Genomic DNA, 18,275 nt, shown 5'->3' on the forward strand with positions numbered 1-18,275 from the left:
TACTTGACTTTCCGTGTCCATCTCGCACACAAACGCGTCTGCACAGCTTCTTTTACATACTCAATCGTGGACGGGCGTGGCAAGACAAGTTTGACACATGTGCAGTACATCACCGAGTGGACTCCGATTCAACGCTGTTTTGCACAGCGACTGTGGACCCTCCTGATGACAAAAATTACGCGGTGCAGTTGGCCGGACTTTACTTTTGCCTTTACACTGCCTGAATAATACGACATGACAGCTCAAATATAAATCATTATCTTAAACTTAACATTGCGAATTGGGTTAAGAGACCTTCTGAACATCAGTTTTTTATGTGCTAGCTCAAAACATTACATTGAGTATTCTAAGTTGTGTGTTGTGTTTACTCCGACAGGCCAGGGCTTCCTGCCGAACAGCTTCTGAGTTTTGATGACGGGAGCTCGGCGAGCAGTGCTCAGATCAAACTCGGACTAAAGTATGAAGTGAAGGAGAAGAGGTTCACAGTGTTAGTCATCCAGATCTCCAACTGCAGCGCTCTCTCCCTGCCAGCCAACCAGAACACGTGAGATCTCTTTCTCAGCCAGATTCATCTTAACTTGATGCGGAGACAATCATTTAATCTTCAGTATGTCATTCTGATAAAGCGTCTCTACCTGGACGTGTGGAGGGTTTTACAGATGGATAACATATTCACTAGATGAATAAAGATTTCTCCTTATGCTGTCTGTATGTTATGTCCATCAGGATGTTATATGATCTTTGATTTGGTCAGGTATCTCTGTCATTGTGGCATGTAGATGGTTAGTACCTTAAGTGTGTCTTTTGTTGGTTACAGATATGTTCGAGTGGTGGTCCTGCCGTGCTCAGAGCCCGTCCGCTGTCTCTTCCGTACCCGCGGCGCTCTTCAACAAGAGTCCTTAGACTTCAAGGAGGCGTTCGGCCTGCAGATGTCATCCACAGCTGTCAGACAGAAGACCCTGCGCATTGACATCTGCTCCACCAGCAAATCTGGCCGTGAAGAATGTCTAGTGAGTGTTAAATCTCTCCCCAAAAATGTATAATGTTGCTGTAGATCATGGCTAGTCAACTGGTGCCTTGACATTTCAAATAAGTGGAGAGACTTTAAGAACGGTGAGTACTTCCTGAGACGCCACATCTTTGAAAGTCCAAAACGTCGCTACATTCAATACGACAGTAATTCCTGCGGCTCATAACAATTGACGTCTTACAAAGCGATTCGATAGGTCTGTCCAAGAAACTTCATGTGATTTACAACGTTGTAATCGGCACACGAGATAGTTCGCGTTCTAAAACGCGTCTTGTGCCCTTGAAAGTGGGCTTACTGCAGGAAGGGTACACCACGGGAACGCTTATCTCAGATGTTTGTATTACTGTGTTCATTATGTATGATTCAAACAGCTATATTTACGAAAACAGCTGTTCATCTCCCTCCAGATCTCGCACTGCAAAGGATCTGCCCTTCTTAGTGCGTAGGGCACATGAATGCGGTTGGAATTACACCCGAAGATGTGATAACAGCTTTCAGTTTCTTGCACGGACCAATTGGTTCGCTTTATAAGATGCTGATTTAACATCACACAGGGCAGGAATAACTTTTGTGTTTGAATGTATTTGCGTTTTGATACTTTCATTAATTCAACCAAATATCTTCATAAATAACTTCTTGAAAAAACATTGGGTAACACTTCAGTATAGGGGGCAGTCCTCACTATTAACTAAATGTTATTAGCATGTCTTTCGTTGTCATATTGGTTTATTAGTACTTATAAAGCACATATTCTGCATGACCATACTCTACATCCCTAATCCTACCCGATACCTAAACCTAACAACTACCTTACTGACTATTAATTTGCAAGAACTTAAGAGTTTATTGAAGAAAAGTCGTAGTTAATGGTTTGTTAATAGCGAGAATTTCCCCCTGTAGTGAAGATTGACTAAACATTTCCACCCAAATCTTGGATATACTGGGGGACTGTGGGTGAGTAAATTAGCAGCAATTTTGGGGTAAAGTAACGCATTAAGTCATATAAAATACAATTAAAAAAGACAATATCCCTTTTAATTTAATAGCATGAAAAGGCATAAATACTGGATGCAATATTTGTGTGCATGTTCTAATATTTGACCGGTAACAACAACACAAGCAGTATAAAATGAAGAAAACGCATTAAATAACGAGGATATGGTTTTTCAGAACTGTTTATAGGTGTGTTTTGATAAAATTATCATTTTTGTTTCATTCAGTGAACTACTAACAATATTTCATGAAATGCTGATTTAATGAACATTTAGAATGCACTGTCGCTTAAGATAAAACGTCTTACGAATATATACAGTTTTGTGTCTAACCCCAGAGTTTTTCAGTATTTTGTGTAATATTATTTTTATTGGGGACTAATGGAGTGTATAAAGAATTTGATATATTTTCAAGTAATGCTGTGGGAATAGAGGACCATATCATAGTGTTGTTGTGTTCTTCTCGTGTAGGCCGGAGCTCAGATCAGTCTAGCTGATGAGGAGTATTCAGAGGAATGGTGCACCAAGTGGTACAACCTCCTCAACTACATGTACATGCCAGATATGGACAGAAAGCACAAGGAGCAAGAGGCTTCCACGCTGCAAGAGCTGGTAAAACACATGCACACGCACACACATGCATGCACGCACACACACACACACACACTTGAGTTTGGTTTCCATTTTTATGGGGACTTTCCATAGACATAATGGTTTTTATACTGTAGATTCAACAGCACTTTCTATTCTATTACCCTTCCCCTAAACCTAACCATCACAGAAAACGTTTATATATTTTTTTATTTAATAATAAATGTTTTTGAAATGGATGAATTTGACTGAATAGTTAAAAAGAAAAGCCAGTAAGAGCACAGAATAGTTTCCTTTGTTTAATTTCATAAATTTGAGTTTATTATTCTATAATGTGGAAAAACATAACACATAAGTAAGTGTCCCAAAACTTTTGACCTGTTGTGTATTTACACATTATTTTGTGTTTGTAGACTTCAGTTCCCAGCAGCTCCGAGAGCTCGGCTGCACATCTGGATAACACTCCTCTGGAGGACTGGTGAGTTCCATAACCAGTCATGTGACACCTCTTTTTTTCTTCTGTTTATTTAAAATGATTAAAGATTTGTTTTTAAAACTAATCTTTCTTCCTCTCTTGTGGAACTTGAGACATTGATATACATAACAACCATCCTTCCCTAACACTCAAATCTCAGTTAAACCAATCACAGAAGTACAGCAATACATCAAGTGTTAACAGGGTCAAAAAACATTTTCTGACTGGATCATACACACACTGTAAACCCAAATATTCAAAATAATCAAACGGATTAAGTAATGTAAGAATAATTTTATAAAAAAGTTAAACTTACTTACTTTTAAGTTCCCGAAACACTTTTTTACTTTTGAGTAAAGTGTAATGAACTTTTCCATTAGCTTTTGATTAAAACCAAAAAAAATGTTTGCTCATTGTTCAATTTGCTTAATTTAAACACTCTAATTCAACAGAATTGGTCAAGAAGTATTTCGAACTCCCAGTATGCTTTGCTTCAGACTGCATTAGAGAGTAAATTAAATAAAATATTGTTATTTTATATGTTTTTGTAAAGTTAAAGACTTGCATAGGATCTGCGAAACCACATTTTACCCGTAACAAGTGTTATATCACCAGTGAGCAGTAACTGTGCTTATGCCAGTTCTGCTCATTCTGGGTTGCATAAGTCAATGTGAGTAATGTGTTTGATTTTTGCATATGAAGACTAAGAAATATGTAAAATAAAGAAACTTATAGAATTAAGTTTTAACTTAAAAATAAAATTTTGGTCTACTTATTTGTTTAAGTTCTGTCTACTTAATTTCATAAAAAGGATAAATTTGAGGAAACGAGTATAGAGAATAGATGAGCAAAATGCAACAATGACCTTTAGGAAAAAATAAAACATTACACTACTGTAAAGTAGATGAAGATGATCGTACAAGACAAGAAATGTTCAAAAACCAAAGAACAAAACGAACTGGACATGAAACACAATACAGTGTACAATTGCACAAATAACATTTACATCCAGGCGTTTAGCAGATGCTTTTATCCAAAGCGACTTACAGAGAAGATAAAGTAAACAATACAGTAAAGCGATTTGTCAATAGGAGGCAATGTAAAAAATATGGCATCCTATGCACCTATTTTGATAAAAGTATACTACAGCAGATTTTCTTTTATAAGTTGTCTCTGAGTTCTGCCAAAATATGAACAGGTTTAAATGCTACAAAAACAAATTTATAAACTCGACAATCACAAATTTGAGGGTGTACACGTACTATAGTTTGCTGAAGACACAATAGTGACATTATGGTAATGTAAACACTAAACAAAATCCAAATGCGAATCAAGTTCAAACTGTATCATGTGCATTAAATAAAAGGGGATGTTTAATATCAACTTGAAGTAACACAAAACATGACCATGACACGGGTACTGAAATAACTAGGTCATCAATGTGAAACTAGTTACATAAACAATACACACAGCTGATAGCATAGCTGTGGATGAGCGGTATCAAGCAGCAGTCATCTCTAATGTCACAGTTTCTGGATTCTTTCGATGAATGTCAGCTGTGAGTGATGTTTGATGATTGGCTGAAGGGCGATCAGACGATTACAACCAAAACTGCACTACACAATCTGATTGTTTGAGAGGATGACTCAATAGCAGCCACCTGTCCAATAGAGATGAAACAGGAATGTGGCAGAGCTACATTTTTTCTCAGCATTTCCGCCCTTTACTCTCACTTGGTTTTTGATAAGTGAATAGATGAATAAAGTGCCCGTCTTTAAGGAACAATATGGTTTCACAGACATCCACTGATGACACATGCTGTATGCAGTATTACTATAGTAACAGCCATCAACTTTGAAATGAATTACATCACAAAATGACACTAGGACAGAATGTAGTAAGATAACTTATTTAACTCATTCGCCGCCAGCCTTTTTAAAAAAAAGTTGCCAGCCTACGCCAGCGTTTTTTAACATTTTCACCCAACTTTATTGGCTCACAGTAAATGTTCTGTAAAGAATATATGGACAAACAATGTCAAATGAAAGAACAGAGTTTTAGCTTTTAAAGAAAAGAAACCGTATTCTCTATCTTCATTTGTTGTCTGTATATGAGTGTAGGTGTAGGAGATAATTAACGTTTTGTCACAGATTCCGCCCAGATTACACTGAGAACAATCATTAAAAACCGCTAAAATACTAGTTTCTGGGATTCTGTACTTTTTCCCAAAGGTGTGTAATAGCGCCACCTGCTGGATAACAGTACAAACACTGATTGCCGTAAAAACTCGTCTTTGGCGGGGAAGAGTTTTTTTTAATTGACGAGATAACCTGGTCACTGTATAACTTTCAGAGCATATTGTTTCGTTTCAAAATGACAAAATGTGTGGTATGAAATGAAACTTGAAATGAAAACATAAACTAGTTTTATTAAAATCAGATCAAATTAGCAAAAGATCACACACACCCACACAAACAAAAAGAGAAATGTTATGATAAATATATTTACAGAATTTTTCTCAATTTCTCATCTGAAATTGCTGAAACAGTATGTGATTCTACAAGGGAAGAAAACCAAAGACTAATACTCAAACTATATTAAAAATAAACTATAAATAGGTAGACATTAATATACAATATTTTACAAAATACCAAAAAACAGATTTAGGGGTGTCCTCGACTAAGAGTTATCAGAATTGTCACGTCTTGCCTGTAGTCGACTGATAGTTGAATCGCAGGCACGTGCGTGTGTGCGTGCGTACGTGTGCACCTTCGGGTGGTTAAGGGTACAGCACAAAGTGCAGCACACTTAAACATTTATTTACAGAATTTGTTTAGAACAGAATAATCCTTTATAATAAATAAAAACGAAAGAAGCCAGATTCAAGTAACAATAGTGTGCTAAATAAATGTGTTTTGGCAAAATGTCTGAAATGCAGGGGAACAAATAGTCGAAACACAAAAAAAAAATAGTAAAATGAAAAGAAAATTCTTTAAACATCAAGTAACAATGCTGTGCCATACAATACTAGACCAGATCTCGCCTCAAAACTTTTTTTAAAACTACTTGATAATATCAATTATTTTTTACAAACGGGAATTACATCATTACCAATGAACTACCAACTTTATTTACCGCATGTAAAGGAGGAATGCAATAAAGCATCTTACCATTTAAAGACTCAAAATGTTTCTTTCATGATTCCCTAAGCAGATTTCATAACAAAAACAATAACATTTTCAAATTCACTACCATTTTTGTTTGAAAATGTTAGAATAATTGAACAAAATATTTTTTTATATAAAAATAAAATACACCAAACAAATAAAAAACATTAATTAATAAATGTTAAATTATTCCAATTATATAACATTTCTCAAGCCTATGATAATGGTGATGTGTGTTATGTTTCAGGCCCGCAGAGACTCTAGAGAGTGATGTGTTTGAGGATGGAGACATCAGTGATGATGAAGAGGATGAAGACTTTTATCCTAAAGACTGTCAGTGGGAGCAGGAGGAGGAACCAGCCAAGCCTGAAACTACACCTGTCATTACGGAAAAGGTGACGGCTTTGCTTTTACATGACACAGCAGAAACTTTCCTGTAGTGTTGAAGGAGAATTGGGTCATTTTTTTGTTGATGTCAAAATACTTCACTCACAGCTATGCAGAGACAGCTATAAGAAAGCCTCCGTATACTGATTCTTTTAAAGTATAAAAAAAACTTGCTAAGCCAGATACGGGAATACTGAATAAGGCATTTGCTGTTTGTCCAACCATAGACAAATGGGAAACATGTTTGAAAACAATCATTATTTTAGCCATTTTTATTTTGTGTTTATGTTTTTGTGCCTTTCTAGTGAATGTTTGTGTGTGTGAATCGGTCACTGAACATGGTTTGTTGTTTTTATAAAAAGGTGAATAAAGAGACCAGTGTGGACGGTCTTCCTCACTCTGTGGTTCGACCAAAAGAGAGACGACACAAAGTCCATCAGCAAAACCCTTTCATGCGTGGAAACACCATCATCCGCTCCAAGACGTTTTCTCCTGGTCCACAGAGCCAATACATCTGCAGGGTGAGAACACATTGATCTCTGAAAATATCTATATATTGGCTACAATTTTTTACAAAAACAATTTACATTTAACTAAATATACAACATACATCTAAATATATTTATGGCCATATTAATGGCCTCATTTTTCAAATCACCAGATCAACCGCAGTGACAGCGACAGCTCCACCCTGTCGAAAAAATCCCCTTTCATCCGGAACGCTTCAGAGAGACGCAGCGTTCGAATGAAGAAGGTAACACATTTCACCTGCTCTTTATTATATGTAATAATATATTATTTTTAATAGTAAACCGTATTTACATTTAATTATAATTAGAGATGCACCGATACTAAATTTGTCCACTGATACTGGTAGCCTATTATTCAACATCCATGAAAACTTGTCGCTTTTTGGGGAATTCCCCGTTTTTATTCCAAATATGCCATTCTTGTGAATTGTACCAATCAGAGGGGGTTCCTTAGTGATTTATAAAGGGCCTACACTGTTATTGGCACCCTTGGTAAATATGAGCAAAGAAGGCTGTAAAAAGAAATATATGTTGTTTCTCGTTTTGATCTTTTATTTAAAAAAATCTACAAAATTTCACCATTTCATTCAAGTAAAACTATTTGAAGTGGGGGGAATATCACATTGTGAAAAAAAAAAATTCTCCAATATACCTGTGGCCACAATTATTGGCAACCCTAGAAATTCTATGAGTAAAATATTCAATGGGTAAAACCAAAGAATATAGTTCTGATATGCAGCATACGATTGTTGAGCTGCACAAAATAGAAAGTGGGTTTAAAAGGAAATGGTTAAAACAATAAATATTCCCATTTCCAACATCAGGGCAATAATAGGTATGTGCAATCCCCTGGGATCGAACTCACAACCTTGCGGGTTTACCGCAATGCTCTTACCACATAATAACAGGAAAGTTTAGACCCAACTCTAATAAAACACCTGAAGAGGCTAACCAGTGTCTTCAGGAACAGACGCTCTCAATTTAATGTTGGGCTGCGCAGATTGTTTGGCATATCGCATTAAAGTACCGCGAGAGCGATTCAAATGTGTAACAAGCAATCTGCACCTGAATCGCTCTCGAGGTACTTTAATGTCATACCTGATAGATTTGCGCAGCACCGCATTAAATTAAACGTGTCTGTTCCTTAAGACGCTGTTTAGATGTTTTATATCAGAGTTCGGGCTAAACTCGGCACAATAATAGATCTCACGGGCCATAGTGGAGAACCACTGGTCGATATTGTCTTAATGCACAGCGAAGATAACATTTTGAGTGGCCAAAGACCTTTCAAAGATCACAGATGGAGAATTACAGAAATTTGTTGAATTTGCGTATAAGCTTGACATAGGTCATACATCGTGTGATTAGCTGCTTCTCCATATGTGTCATGTGGTGCACTTGAAAAACTTGTGCAGGATAAAAGACTGAAGAAAGACAATTTGACCAGCAAATTGTGGCTGGTGTTGTCAGAGCGTGCCAGAATGCATAATTGGATTTTATTGATTGATGCTGATTATTGTCCTATATATCGGTGAATCTCTAATTATTATATAATATATCATTTTTACATATATAGATATGTGTGTTTGTGTGTGTGTATAAATGTGTGTGTGTATATATGTGTTTGTTTGTGTATGTGTGTATACATGTGTATATATATATATATATATCAATATAAATAGTGTACAATTATATAATTATAAAAGTCGTTTGCATAAATTCAATTGTAGTTCATATTTTATATTCTATTAGAAATATGCATAAATATCATGAGGGTTGAAGTTTTAAAGCTAACACTTTTCCTTTCTTAAGCCAGCACTTTAAGAGGGCAGTTGAAAACATTTAGCAGTAGTTTAATATTTAACGCTGACATTTCTGTGCTGACCCGAGGTCAGTGTTAATGATGCACAGTTTGGAAAAAGAGGTCAAGTTTACTGCGAATACACCTCAGGTGAAATATTTACTCCTTTAAAGACACAAAGCAAAGTCATCATGAGAGTTCAGAGTCTTTTTGTTGAGATGAACTGCACCGTCTTTTTAACTCTCTTGAACTGTCATTAAACTGAAGATGACAGTAATGAAAGTGCACGGTGGTTAGATGCTAGGAAGTCTAATGTATCGTTTTCATGATGAATGAACATTTACTTGATTCCCAACACTTAGTCTTGGAGAACGTCTCTGTTTTCAAAGTTTTTTCACTTTGCTATCTTACAGCCGCCGGTGCAGGTCAAAGGTCTGGACGGTCTGCTCCGCACCTCTCTGGATCTGGAACTGGACCTGCAGGTGACCCGCACGCGACACAACCGTCTGAACGAGGAGCTGCACGTGCTGCGAGAGCTGAAGAAAGCGCTGGAAGAGGCCCGACAGAAGGGCCAGCACACCCTTCCGGCGTGGGTGCAGGAGGATGAGCGCTTCCGACTGCTGCTCAAACACACAGAGAGACAGGTGCAGACACCTTCTCTAAAATCACACCCTTCAAAGACGGCGATCGATGCTAACGTAAAAGCCAAATGCTCAAAAAGATTATCATGCAGAGAGCGTCACTGGTTTGTTTTGGTAAACAGTTACATCCCGCAGTGAGATTCTCAAATCTGTAGGGCTCTCCTGAGAAATCACACCTGTCTCTGTGAGTCATCAGTCAGGTGGAAGAAATGCTTTGTGCTTATGACTGTCTCAGAATACTTAAAGGATTGGCCAAAGATATAAAAGAAACTAAATAAAACTCATACGGAATGACAGAATCCTGCACACCCTGACGTAAAAGCATTCCAGAAGTATTATATCCTAAATACCAGCTCTGTTCTAGCATGTGATGCGGTTCGCTCTATTTTTCCTCAGACACAAGAAGAGCAGCTACAAGAACAGAGGGTGGAGAAGATGATGCGAGCAGCCGCTAAAGATGTGCACAAGATCCGCGGGCAAAGCCTCAAAGAGGTCCCCGGGGTCCAGTCTTTCAGGTGGGCATAACATGCTACTCGAGCCTTCCCAATTAACATCCTAAAACTGTTGTATCTGATACCGTCTTGTTCGACTGTCTGTACTCATTGCCTGCTGTGACCCCTCTTAGAGAAAAGATGGCCTTCTTCACTCGAGCGAAGATAAACGTTCCTGACCTACCAGCCGACGACGTGTAGAGGATCTCAAGTATTTTTTGGTCTGAACTGCTGTTTCCATGGAAACAAAACTGACATCTGGTGGTGTTATGAAGAACTGCGTGACAGAAAGTGTACGTTGGGCAAGACATTTTAAACACTGGGTTTTAACTCTCGGAGCTGAAAGTGTGTTGATCCATGTGTCTTATTCCTTCTTTTAAGCTAGTTTTCTTTTCTTTCTTTTTTTGACTCTCATTGCGTTCTGTTACTAATAAGAATATGTCTGTATGTGTACTAGGTGTTTTAGGGGTCATTTGAAAATGAAATAAGTAGGGCTGGTAAACGATTAATCGCGATTAATCGCATCCAAAATGAAAGTTTGTTTGCATAATATATGTCTGTGGACAGTTCCTATTTATTTTGTATTTATAAACACACACACATACATGTATATACTGTATTTAGGAAATATACATATGTGCATATATTAATATTTCAACATTTATTGATTTTCTATTTTTTTTTTCATAAATGCATACACCTTGTATGTACAGTGTGTGTTTATAAATACAAAATAACATGCATAGTACACGGCCATACATGTTATGTAAACAAACTTTTATTCTGGATGCGAATAATCGCGATTAATCGTTTGGCCCTAGAAATAAGATTGAAAAATGCTGCTCTGCCGACCAGGCATGACTGCGCACTGTTAATGATGTGAATACAGTAATTTACGGTACTACTTCTGTCTTTAGCACAAGGCTTCAGAAATCTGTATACAACAATGTTGCAATGACGACACGAATGCTCATAAATCCTGCTTTTATTCTGTCCACGCTTATGTTAGATAGTCTGAGGTTTTTATTTTGCAAACGTGTAAACGGTTAGCCAGCATGAAACTAAAGCATGACAGTAACATGACCGCTTAGTAGATTAAGTAGATGGCTAACAGCTCTCCGAAAATGCAAACAAAACACACCTTTGGCGCAAAACGTTCGTAAAATGATGTAGAAACTGCACTTAGTTCCACGGACTCTCAGGTAGAACATCAGATAGTTAATGCACTTTATTAGACATCAGATATCAAGTCATCAATGTAGAGAATGCAAAGATGATGTTGTCTCATTTAAGAGAAGCTCTTCTTGTATATTTATATACAAAGAGAATCTTTTGACGTTTGTTAACTCCCCATTATTTAACCTGCTATGTTCACAGATTAGATGTCACCTAAGATAAATACAGACCTCTTGTCCCAACAATAGGTTCACTTTAGTATATAAGCACAAGTGTAACTGTAGTTTATGTGACTAATAATCTGTCAGTGAGTTGGAAAAGAGTAAGCAAAAGCTGCAACAATTCTCAAAGCACAATATCGAAGAAGTCTGTGCAGTTGCGTGAATCCGCCATCAAACCAAAAATGATTTTGCATAGAATGTAGAAAATAAATTATTTTTAGGACCATTAAAATCTTTGCGTTGTGACATGATTGTAATGACAGCTAAGCAAACTTACCCCAGAAGACACATGAATAGGGCAAACATTTGAATGTGGAAAAGACATATTTCAGTAATACTGTAAAAAAAGTTTTTTAATTAAACTCTGCATAAAATAAAGTCATAGCATATGCATTAATAGATTTATTAATAAAGACATTTAATACAAACAAATTTTCTCGTATACTTTTGCAATACAGTAGGCATGCAAGTAATGTCACAATGCAAAAAATGGGCCTAACAATTGACATCCATTTTGGACTAAATCATTTTTTAGACAATTCGAGAAAGATTCACTCGTTCATGAATCAAATAAAAAGCAACCAGCTAAAATCTAGAAAACTGGAACATCATCATCTCAACACATCTAGGTCACTGCAAAGGCACAGTTCATAACTCCCAGCTCTCTCTGTAAACACTTAATAATGCATCGCGCCTCGCTGCAGAGATCCCTGAGCATAACGTTTGCTGATATATGAAAGAATCGTGGCATTTATGTTATGTAAATGAGCACTCCCACTATACCAACATTGATTTTCTCTCGGCATCTGTTTATTCACATTCAGAATGTTCAGTTTAATATTATTCAAGTATTTTGACAATAGATGAGTGTGAATGTTACTGCGCACCGTGTTTTCCGATTCTTTTTAGGGTTTTATCTACAAGAGTGAAGTTGGATGTTTAAATGTAGCACTTTAAAAATGCCCCAGTCCACACAATCTATTATTGATACAGAAATACATTACTTGTCTTTGTTTTAGCCTAATGCCCATTAACACAGAAATCAGTGGCAATAAAAGCCAGATTACATGGGTTTTGTCCACATTTTAACGTTAAATTTTGCATTTGATCTTTATTACGTATTACGCAAAAGTCTTGGTGCAGTTTATGGGCCGTGCTCACAATATTTTCTGTTTTGCATTCATTTTCAGTACCGCATCCTAATACGTTCTTGTTCCTCTTGAGAGCCTGCGGTGCTGTTTTTATTGGCCTTGTTCTACAAGAAAACATCAACGGATGTACTGTCTTTGCCCAACCTTAGATCAGCTATCAGTGTTTGAGTAATATAGAGCTGACAGCAAAGTTTGTTTTATCTAATTAAAGCAATAATAATAATAAAACATTCGTGTTGCATAAATAAACTGGAGTCGAAAAACAGAGCCGTGACGTATATTTATGATGAAAGTCCTACAGAATTTAAAATCCAGTAAGGGTTACTGGTCCAAAAATTCTAGTCTCTTGCTCCACCAAGTGGTACAAAATACAAACAGATCTGAATGTCTATATCTATGAAGTTCATACTGAGCTTGATTCAATACGAAAAATAGATTTGTATTTTTATTGAAAATTCGATGTCATGATTTAAAAAATGACATTAACTGAATCCCTCTGAGCTGCATATTTATTTTTATATGATGGAATACTAAAAAACAACATAAAAGACCCGACTAAAATGCCGTCCCAAAGCCTTACGTTAGCCAAATATCTATACTACACTAATTTCTTTCACGTTAAAGCCTCACAGTTTTTTTCTGTTGCCTGTTTCTTGTAGTTTATGTCAGTTTATTAGAGTATCTGTGCTTGTTTCTAATTTTATTGTTTTCACAGTTTAGACTCAGTAATAAACATTGCCAAACGTAAAGACTCCTGTCGGCTTCATCCTAGCTCATCTCAGTTTATTAATGTGCTGTTTGATGTGAAGATTTCTCACATGGGCATTTTTAATCGAGGTACATTTTTATTATTTTGAATCTTTCAGATTTTCACACGTTTTATCATTTTCTTTCATTTGAATGTGAGAGATACAGTGTGTCCCCTTAAAATATGATGTACAGTACGTGTGTATGTAATGCTGTAGAATGTAAACATTTTACCTGGAAACACTACGATTTATGTTCTTCTGAGAGTGCTCGAACAAGAGAAAAGAAGTCTTATGTTGTCATTGGTCATTATAGTGTACAATAGTATGCCATCTCTGCGTATGGTTGGAGAGATTTGTATTTCTTAGGTGCTCTTTAACTACCAATTTTCATACATACATCATGTAAGATTTGTTATGATTAATCAATAGGTGAAAACGCTGTCAGTATCTGATGCTGGTAGTCATGAATGATTTGTTGTGTATCGTTCACAGTAGGACTTTTATTTTGGAAGCTCCAGTTCATTTTTTGAAAATCTTGTTATGATGATGAAACAACCTGATCTGATCACAGAGATGGTTTGAGAAGTACAGCTTGAATTTATTGCACTTTTGTGATTTGGGTTTTCTGTCTTTTTTTCTTGTGAGACTTCTGAAAGCTGTGAATTTTATCATCGACACTGTACTGTCAACAAGATTTGTAAATATATCACCAGCACATGAATATGTTTTGTAGTTTCACAACAAATATAAAAAGTTCCTCTCTTCTAATCTTTAGAATGAATCGTGTGTGTGTATTTCTGAGTCTGATTGTTTCATTCATCAATGTTGATTGTGGTTTACTCAATCCAACAAGTTATGTGCAATGACAATCTACAGACTAGCCACCATCTACTCTTTTATTTATAATAACCCAAAGCCCTAAGCGCTATATATATATTTTTTAATCACAGTAAATTAGGAATGTATAATTAGAATAAATAATTGGGCACATTTTGCTAGCATTGCTTCTTTTGTCATGCGCTGTAATAAAGCATTTAACATGAACAAAATAATTCACAAAAATAATTTCAAATTTAAATGAACTAAAATAGTTGGACATTAATTATATGAAAAAATAAAAGGACCAACTTGCCTAAGAAACGATGGGATTAACATGTACTCTACAGAGACTTTGAAAATCATGTTTTATCTGTTTGTTGTTAGTACTGAATGTATGTGCAAACATTTATAACTTTTGTGGTGTATACACATTGTTCTTGAGAAATTTTTGAATGGATTTTTTACATAAACTTAATACCTTATTTTTCCTATATGCAAATTTCCCATATATATATATATATATATATATATACATATATATATATATATGTATATATTTATATATGTGTGTGTGTATGTAATAAATGAATACAATAATATATCATAAATTATACATCAAAATAAATTAGAATAAAGAATAATGCCTCTTATGGAGATATTCTTAGTCATTTATATTTGTTCATTTTACTACTTACACTTTATAAAGCAAAATCCTATTCTATCTGTAACGAAGCAGTGATTTCAATAAGTCAGATCAGAACTGTAACTTAAATTGTAGTAATATGTGCACTAAATTGAAAAGTAATTGTTTCGTTATTTATTATTATTATTTTCAGGCCAATGTTTTTTTATTACATTGTTATCAAATTGAACATGCAATCTTATAATGTTATTAAATTAAATAGTATTTATTGTTTTGAAGTGTTTTATATAAAAAGGTTGTGATATTTTCTGCAGTGCGGTTGATTGAAAGGCTTTTGTATTGGCGGGTGTTTTCCCATAATCCCGCGGGACCGGAAGCAGCGTTGCGTATGTGTGTTTGGAGTCGCTGCTAGTTGTCCAGCTGCTCAGCGGTTACTTCTCCATTTCACAAGACTTTGGCCAGGTAACTAGTTTGGGGGGTCAAACGTTACATTGTCTAAAATATAGTCCGTTTATTTGCTTTTTAGGCGCTTAAAATGTTAACTTGCTTGGCGGAAACAGAAGAGCGGAAGCTAACACAAGCTAATTTTAACGCCATCCACCAAAACACGGTTAATTATCACCTGTTAAATTATCAGCTTGCCTTCATTTTTTGATCAAATACGATGTTGAATAAAATGTCTAGACGATCTGTGATGTTGGCCACTGTTAGGTAACTTAGACGTGACCTCCTTGTCTTCATAATGTTTAATTCGAAGAACATTTGTTTGTGATGAATTATGCTACGTGCATGTGCGTGAATGAAGTACTCCACTGAATGTGCACGTTGCTCGGTTACGTTATTTCATCCCAATATTCATAATCATTAAGGATTTTCGTATTTTGGAGCTCGTGAGAGATAATTCAGTGTAAATCACCTAATTGACTAAACTCTCATTGGCTTTTCAGGCAGCGTTGTGTTTCCTGTGGGCGCTACTGGATCTCTGGGATCCTCGATCACTTCTTCAGTCTTCACCATCGTCATCATGCCAGCCGCACTTGCAGATACCAGTCAGATTATCTGCGAGGTCTGGGCAAGCAATGTGGAGGATGAGATGAGGAAGATACGACAGATCATTCAAAACTACAACTTCATCGCTATGGTGTGTGTGTGTGTGTGTGTGTGTATTTGTTTCTCAGTGTCTGTACGTGTTTGTTCCTCATCTACTTATGAGAAAATTTCCCATTCATTTATCAAATCTATCCTCCTATAGTATCCACAAACACGTTACCTGTATGTATCCATTTAGCAGTCCTTTTGATTGAAGGTCGGCTTCACAAGAGACACCATGAGACTATAGTAGTATGTTTAAAAAATCTGATACGATCACCATCATCCCTCCACAGAAACTTGATTTTAAATCTGAGATATTCCAGTGCATTTTAACGTGAGCCTGACAGTGTTTCTTGCATAAATCAGGACACAGAGTTTCCCGGAGTGGTCGTCCGTCCTATCGGAGAGTTCCGCAGTACTGTTGACTACCAGTATCAGCTTCTGCGGTGCAACGTGGACCTTTTAAAAATCATCCAGCTGGGCTTGACGTTTATGAACGAAGATGGAGACTACCCACCGGGAACCACAACGTGGCAGTTCAACTTCAAATTCAATCTGACGTAGGTGTCCACTCTGTAGGGTCCTAAATCAGAACCGAGAACCAAAACGTGAGCGTTTTATAATGAATGTTAATTCTTTTACATAATCCACAAATACTACCGTTTGCTCTGCAGGGAGGACATGTACTCTCAGGACTCCATAGACCTCCTACAGAACTCAGGGCTGCAGTTTAAGAAGCACGAGGAGGAGGGGATCGATACGCTTTACTTCGCAGAACTCCTAATGACATCAGGCCTGGTGCTTTGTGAAAATGTCAAGTGGCTCTCATTTCACAGGTAATGACACTGATGTCTGAATCGATGCTTTTTAGTATTTTGTCAAGGCCAGGTTTAAGATTAATCATTATTTTTATATCACTACTTTGTCCTTTTCAGCGGCTATGATTTTGGCTACCTGGTGAAGTTACTCACAGACACCCGACTACCGGAGGAGGAACATGAGTTCTTCCAGATCTTATATCTCTTCTTCCCAGCCATCTATGATGTGAAATACCTCATGAAGAGCTGCAAAAACCTCAAGGTATGAGAGCGTTGGCTTCTATAACCAGTTTACAGTGTGTGTTGGAAGGTACCATGTGCTGTTAATTTGTTTTTAGGGGGGACTCCAGGAAGTGGCAGACCAACTTGAACTAAAAAGGATCGGCAGGCAGCACCAGGCTGGATCAGACTCGCTGCTCACTGGAATGGCCTTTTTCCGCATGAAAGAGGTCCATTTTATTTCTCACTTGTGTAAATAAGTCTCTAGAAATGCATTTAGATGATATTCTAACGTCCTTTATCTCTGCAGCTGTTTTTTGAGGACAACATCGACGACGCAAAGTACTGCGGGCGGCTCTACGGCTTGGGATCGGGTTCCTCACAAAGCCAGAACGGAATCTCCAACTCGTCGCAGGAGGAAACCAACAACAAGCACTGACTAAACGATCGATCGACAATGACCAAGTGGATGATGCACTTGTTTTAATCCCACCCAGCAGATTTTCTCTCTTTCCTATTCCTTAAGATGATTTCAGATCATTCATTCATTCTAAAGGGACATTGGAAAATGCCAACAATCACATTCTGTTCTGCTTGGTAGTTCAACACACTGCAACGTTCCAGGACGCCAGACATGATCCCATTACTCCCCTCTGCTGCTTTTGAAAATTTTATCTTTTGTTTTACAGTATTAAAAACACAAACGTTTTAAGCATGGGACCAGCGCTTGTGTATATTACTGCATTTTAATATACTCGATCCTTTTAGAAATGTTTTGATATTTTCTAGAAAGGTTTAATTGTTGTCACTGGGATTATAGAAAACATCCATTCGACGCTGGAAAACGGGATAGGGATTTTAACATATGCTGGTGTGCATGTATATTAAATTACAAAACTCTTCTTGGCATTTTTCTCGCTAAGAACAAGTTTTAAGATTGTCGAGGCGTCGTTAGGAACAGGAGTCTGCTGGGCCTATGTACATTTTAAAGTCGGTCGTCATGAATTCAACTGTTTGTGGTACATTTTGTTTTTATTTCATCTGTTGTTCAAAGCTGTTGTGTATTAAAATGTTTTCTATTGTCAATTTGCATTTGTAGTTTCATGTTTGTTTACAAAGGATGTGCTGTAAAAAGCACAAGCGTCATACAGAGCAAGATCGTCTGTTTTAAATAAAACACCATGTTCTTTATAAACAAATTGTGTATTAATTGTTAAAATTACATATGTAAAACCTGTTGAAAAGATACATTGTGTCTCAACTTTGTTCAAGTCAGATGTCA

The 18,275-nt window shown here is 36.6% G+C and overlaps 2 protein-coding genes across 2 annotated transcripts in view; both read left to right on the top strand.

Annotated features, from left to right (window-relative positions):
• Nucleotides 1-14,170, top strand: part of wwc1 (WW and C2 domain containing 1) — a 36,352-nt gene extending 22,182 nt beyond the window's left edge. Inside the window, exons 13-22 of the mRNA XM_056730638.1 lie at nucleotides 377-544; nucleotides 818-1,010; nucleotides 2,494-2,634; nucleotides 3,027-3,091; nucleotides 6,503-6,650; nucleotides 7,005-7,163; nucleotides 7,304-7,396; nucleotides 9,387-9,617; nucleotides 10,011-10,129; nucleotides 10,240-14,170. Of these exons, the coding sequence (XP_056586616.1) occupies nucleotides 377-544; nucleotides 818-1,010; nucleotides 2,494-2,634; nucleotides 3,027-3,091; nucleotides 6,503-6,650; nucleotides 7,005-7,163; nucleotides 7,304-7,396; nucleotides 9,387-9,617; nucleotides 10,011-10,129; nucleotides 10,240-10,306 (1,384 nt within the window). The 3' untranslated portion in view covers nucleotides 10,307-14,170. The remainder of the gene's footprint in view (nucleotides 1-376; nucleotides 545-817; nucleotides 1,011-2,493; nucleotides 2,635-3,026; nucleotides 3,092-6,502; nucleotides 6,651-7,004; nucleotides 7,164-7,303; nucleotides 7,397-9,386; nucleotides 9,618-10,010; nucleotides 10,130-10,239) is intronic.
• A 1,023-nt stretch (nucleotides 14,171-15,193) lies between these two features.
• Nucleotides 15,194-18,079, top strand: cnot8 (CCR4-NOT transcription complex, subunit 8). The gene is made up of 7 exons (XM_056731369.1): nucleotides 15,194-15,326; nucleotides 15,812-16,005; nucleotides 16,323-16,516; nucleotides 16,631-16,792; nucleotides 16,892-17,036; nucleotides 17,113-17,223; nucleotides 17,304-18,079. The coding sequence occupies exons 2-7, from the start codon at nucleotides 15,889-15,891 to the stop codon at nucleotides 17,430-17,432; spliced, it is 858 nt and encodes a 285-aa protein (XP_056587347.1). The 5' UTR covers nucleotides 15,194-15,326; nucleotides 15,812-15,888; the 3' UTR covers nucleotides 17,433-18,079.
• Nucleotides 18,080-18,275: the final 196 nt, after the last annotated feature.

This window comes from Triplophysa dalaica, chromosome 19 (assembly GCF_015846415.1).
Source record: "Triplophysa dalaica isolate WHDGS20190420 chromosome 19, ASM1584641v1, whole genome shotgun sequence".
Taxonomy (NCBI): domain Eukaryota; kingdom Metazoa; phylum Chordata; class Actinopteri; order Cypriniformes; family Nemacheilidae; genus Triplophysa; species Triplophysa dalaica.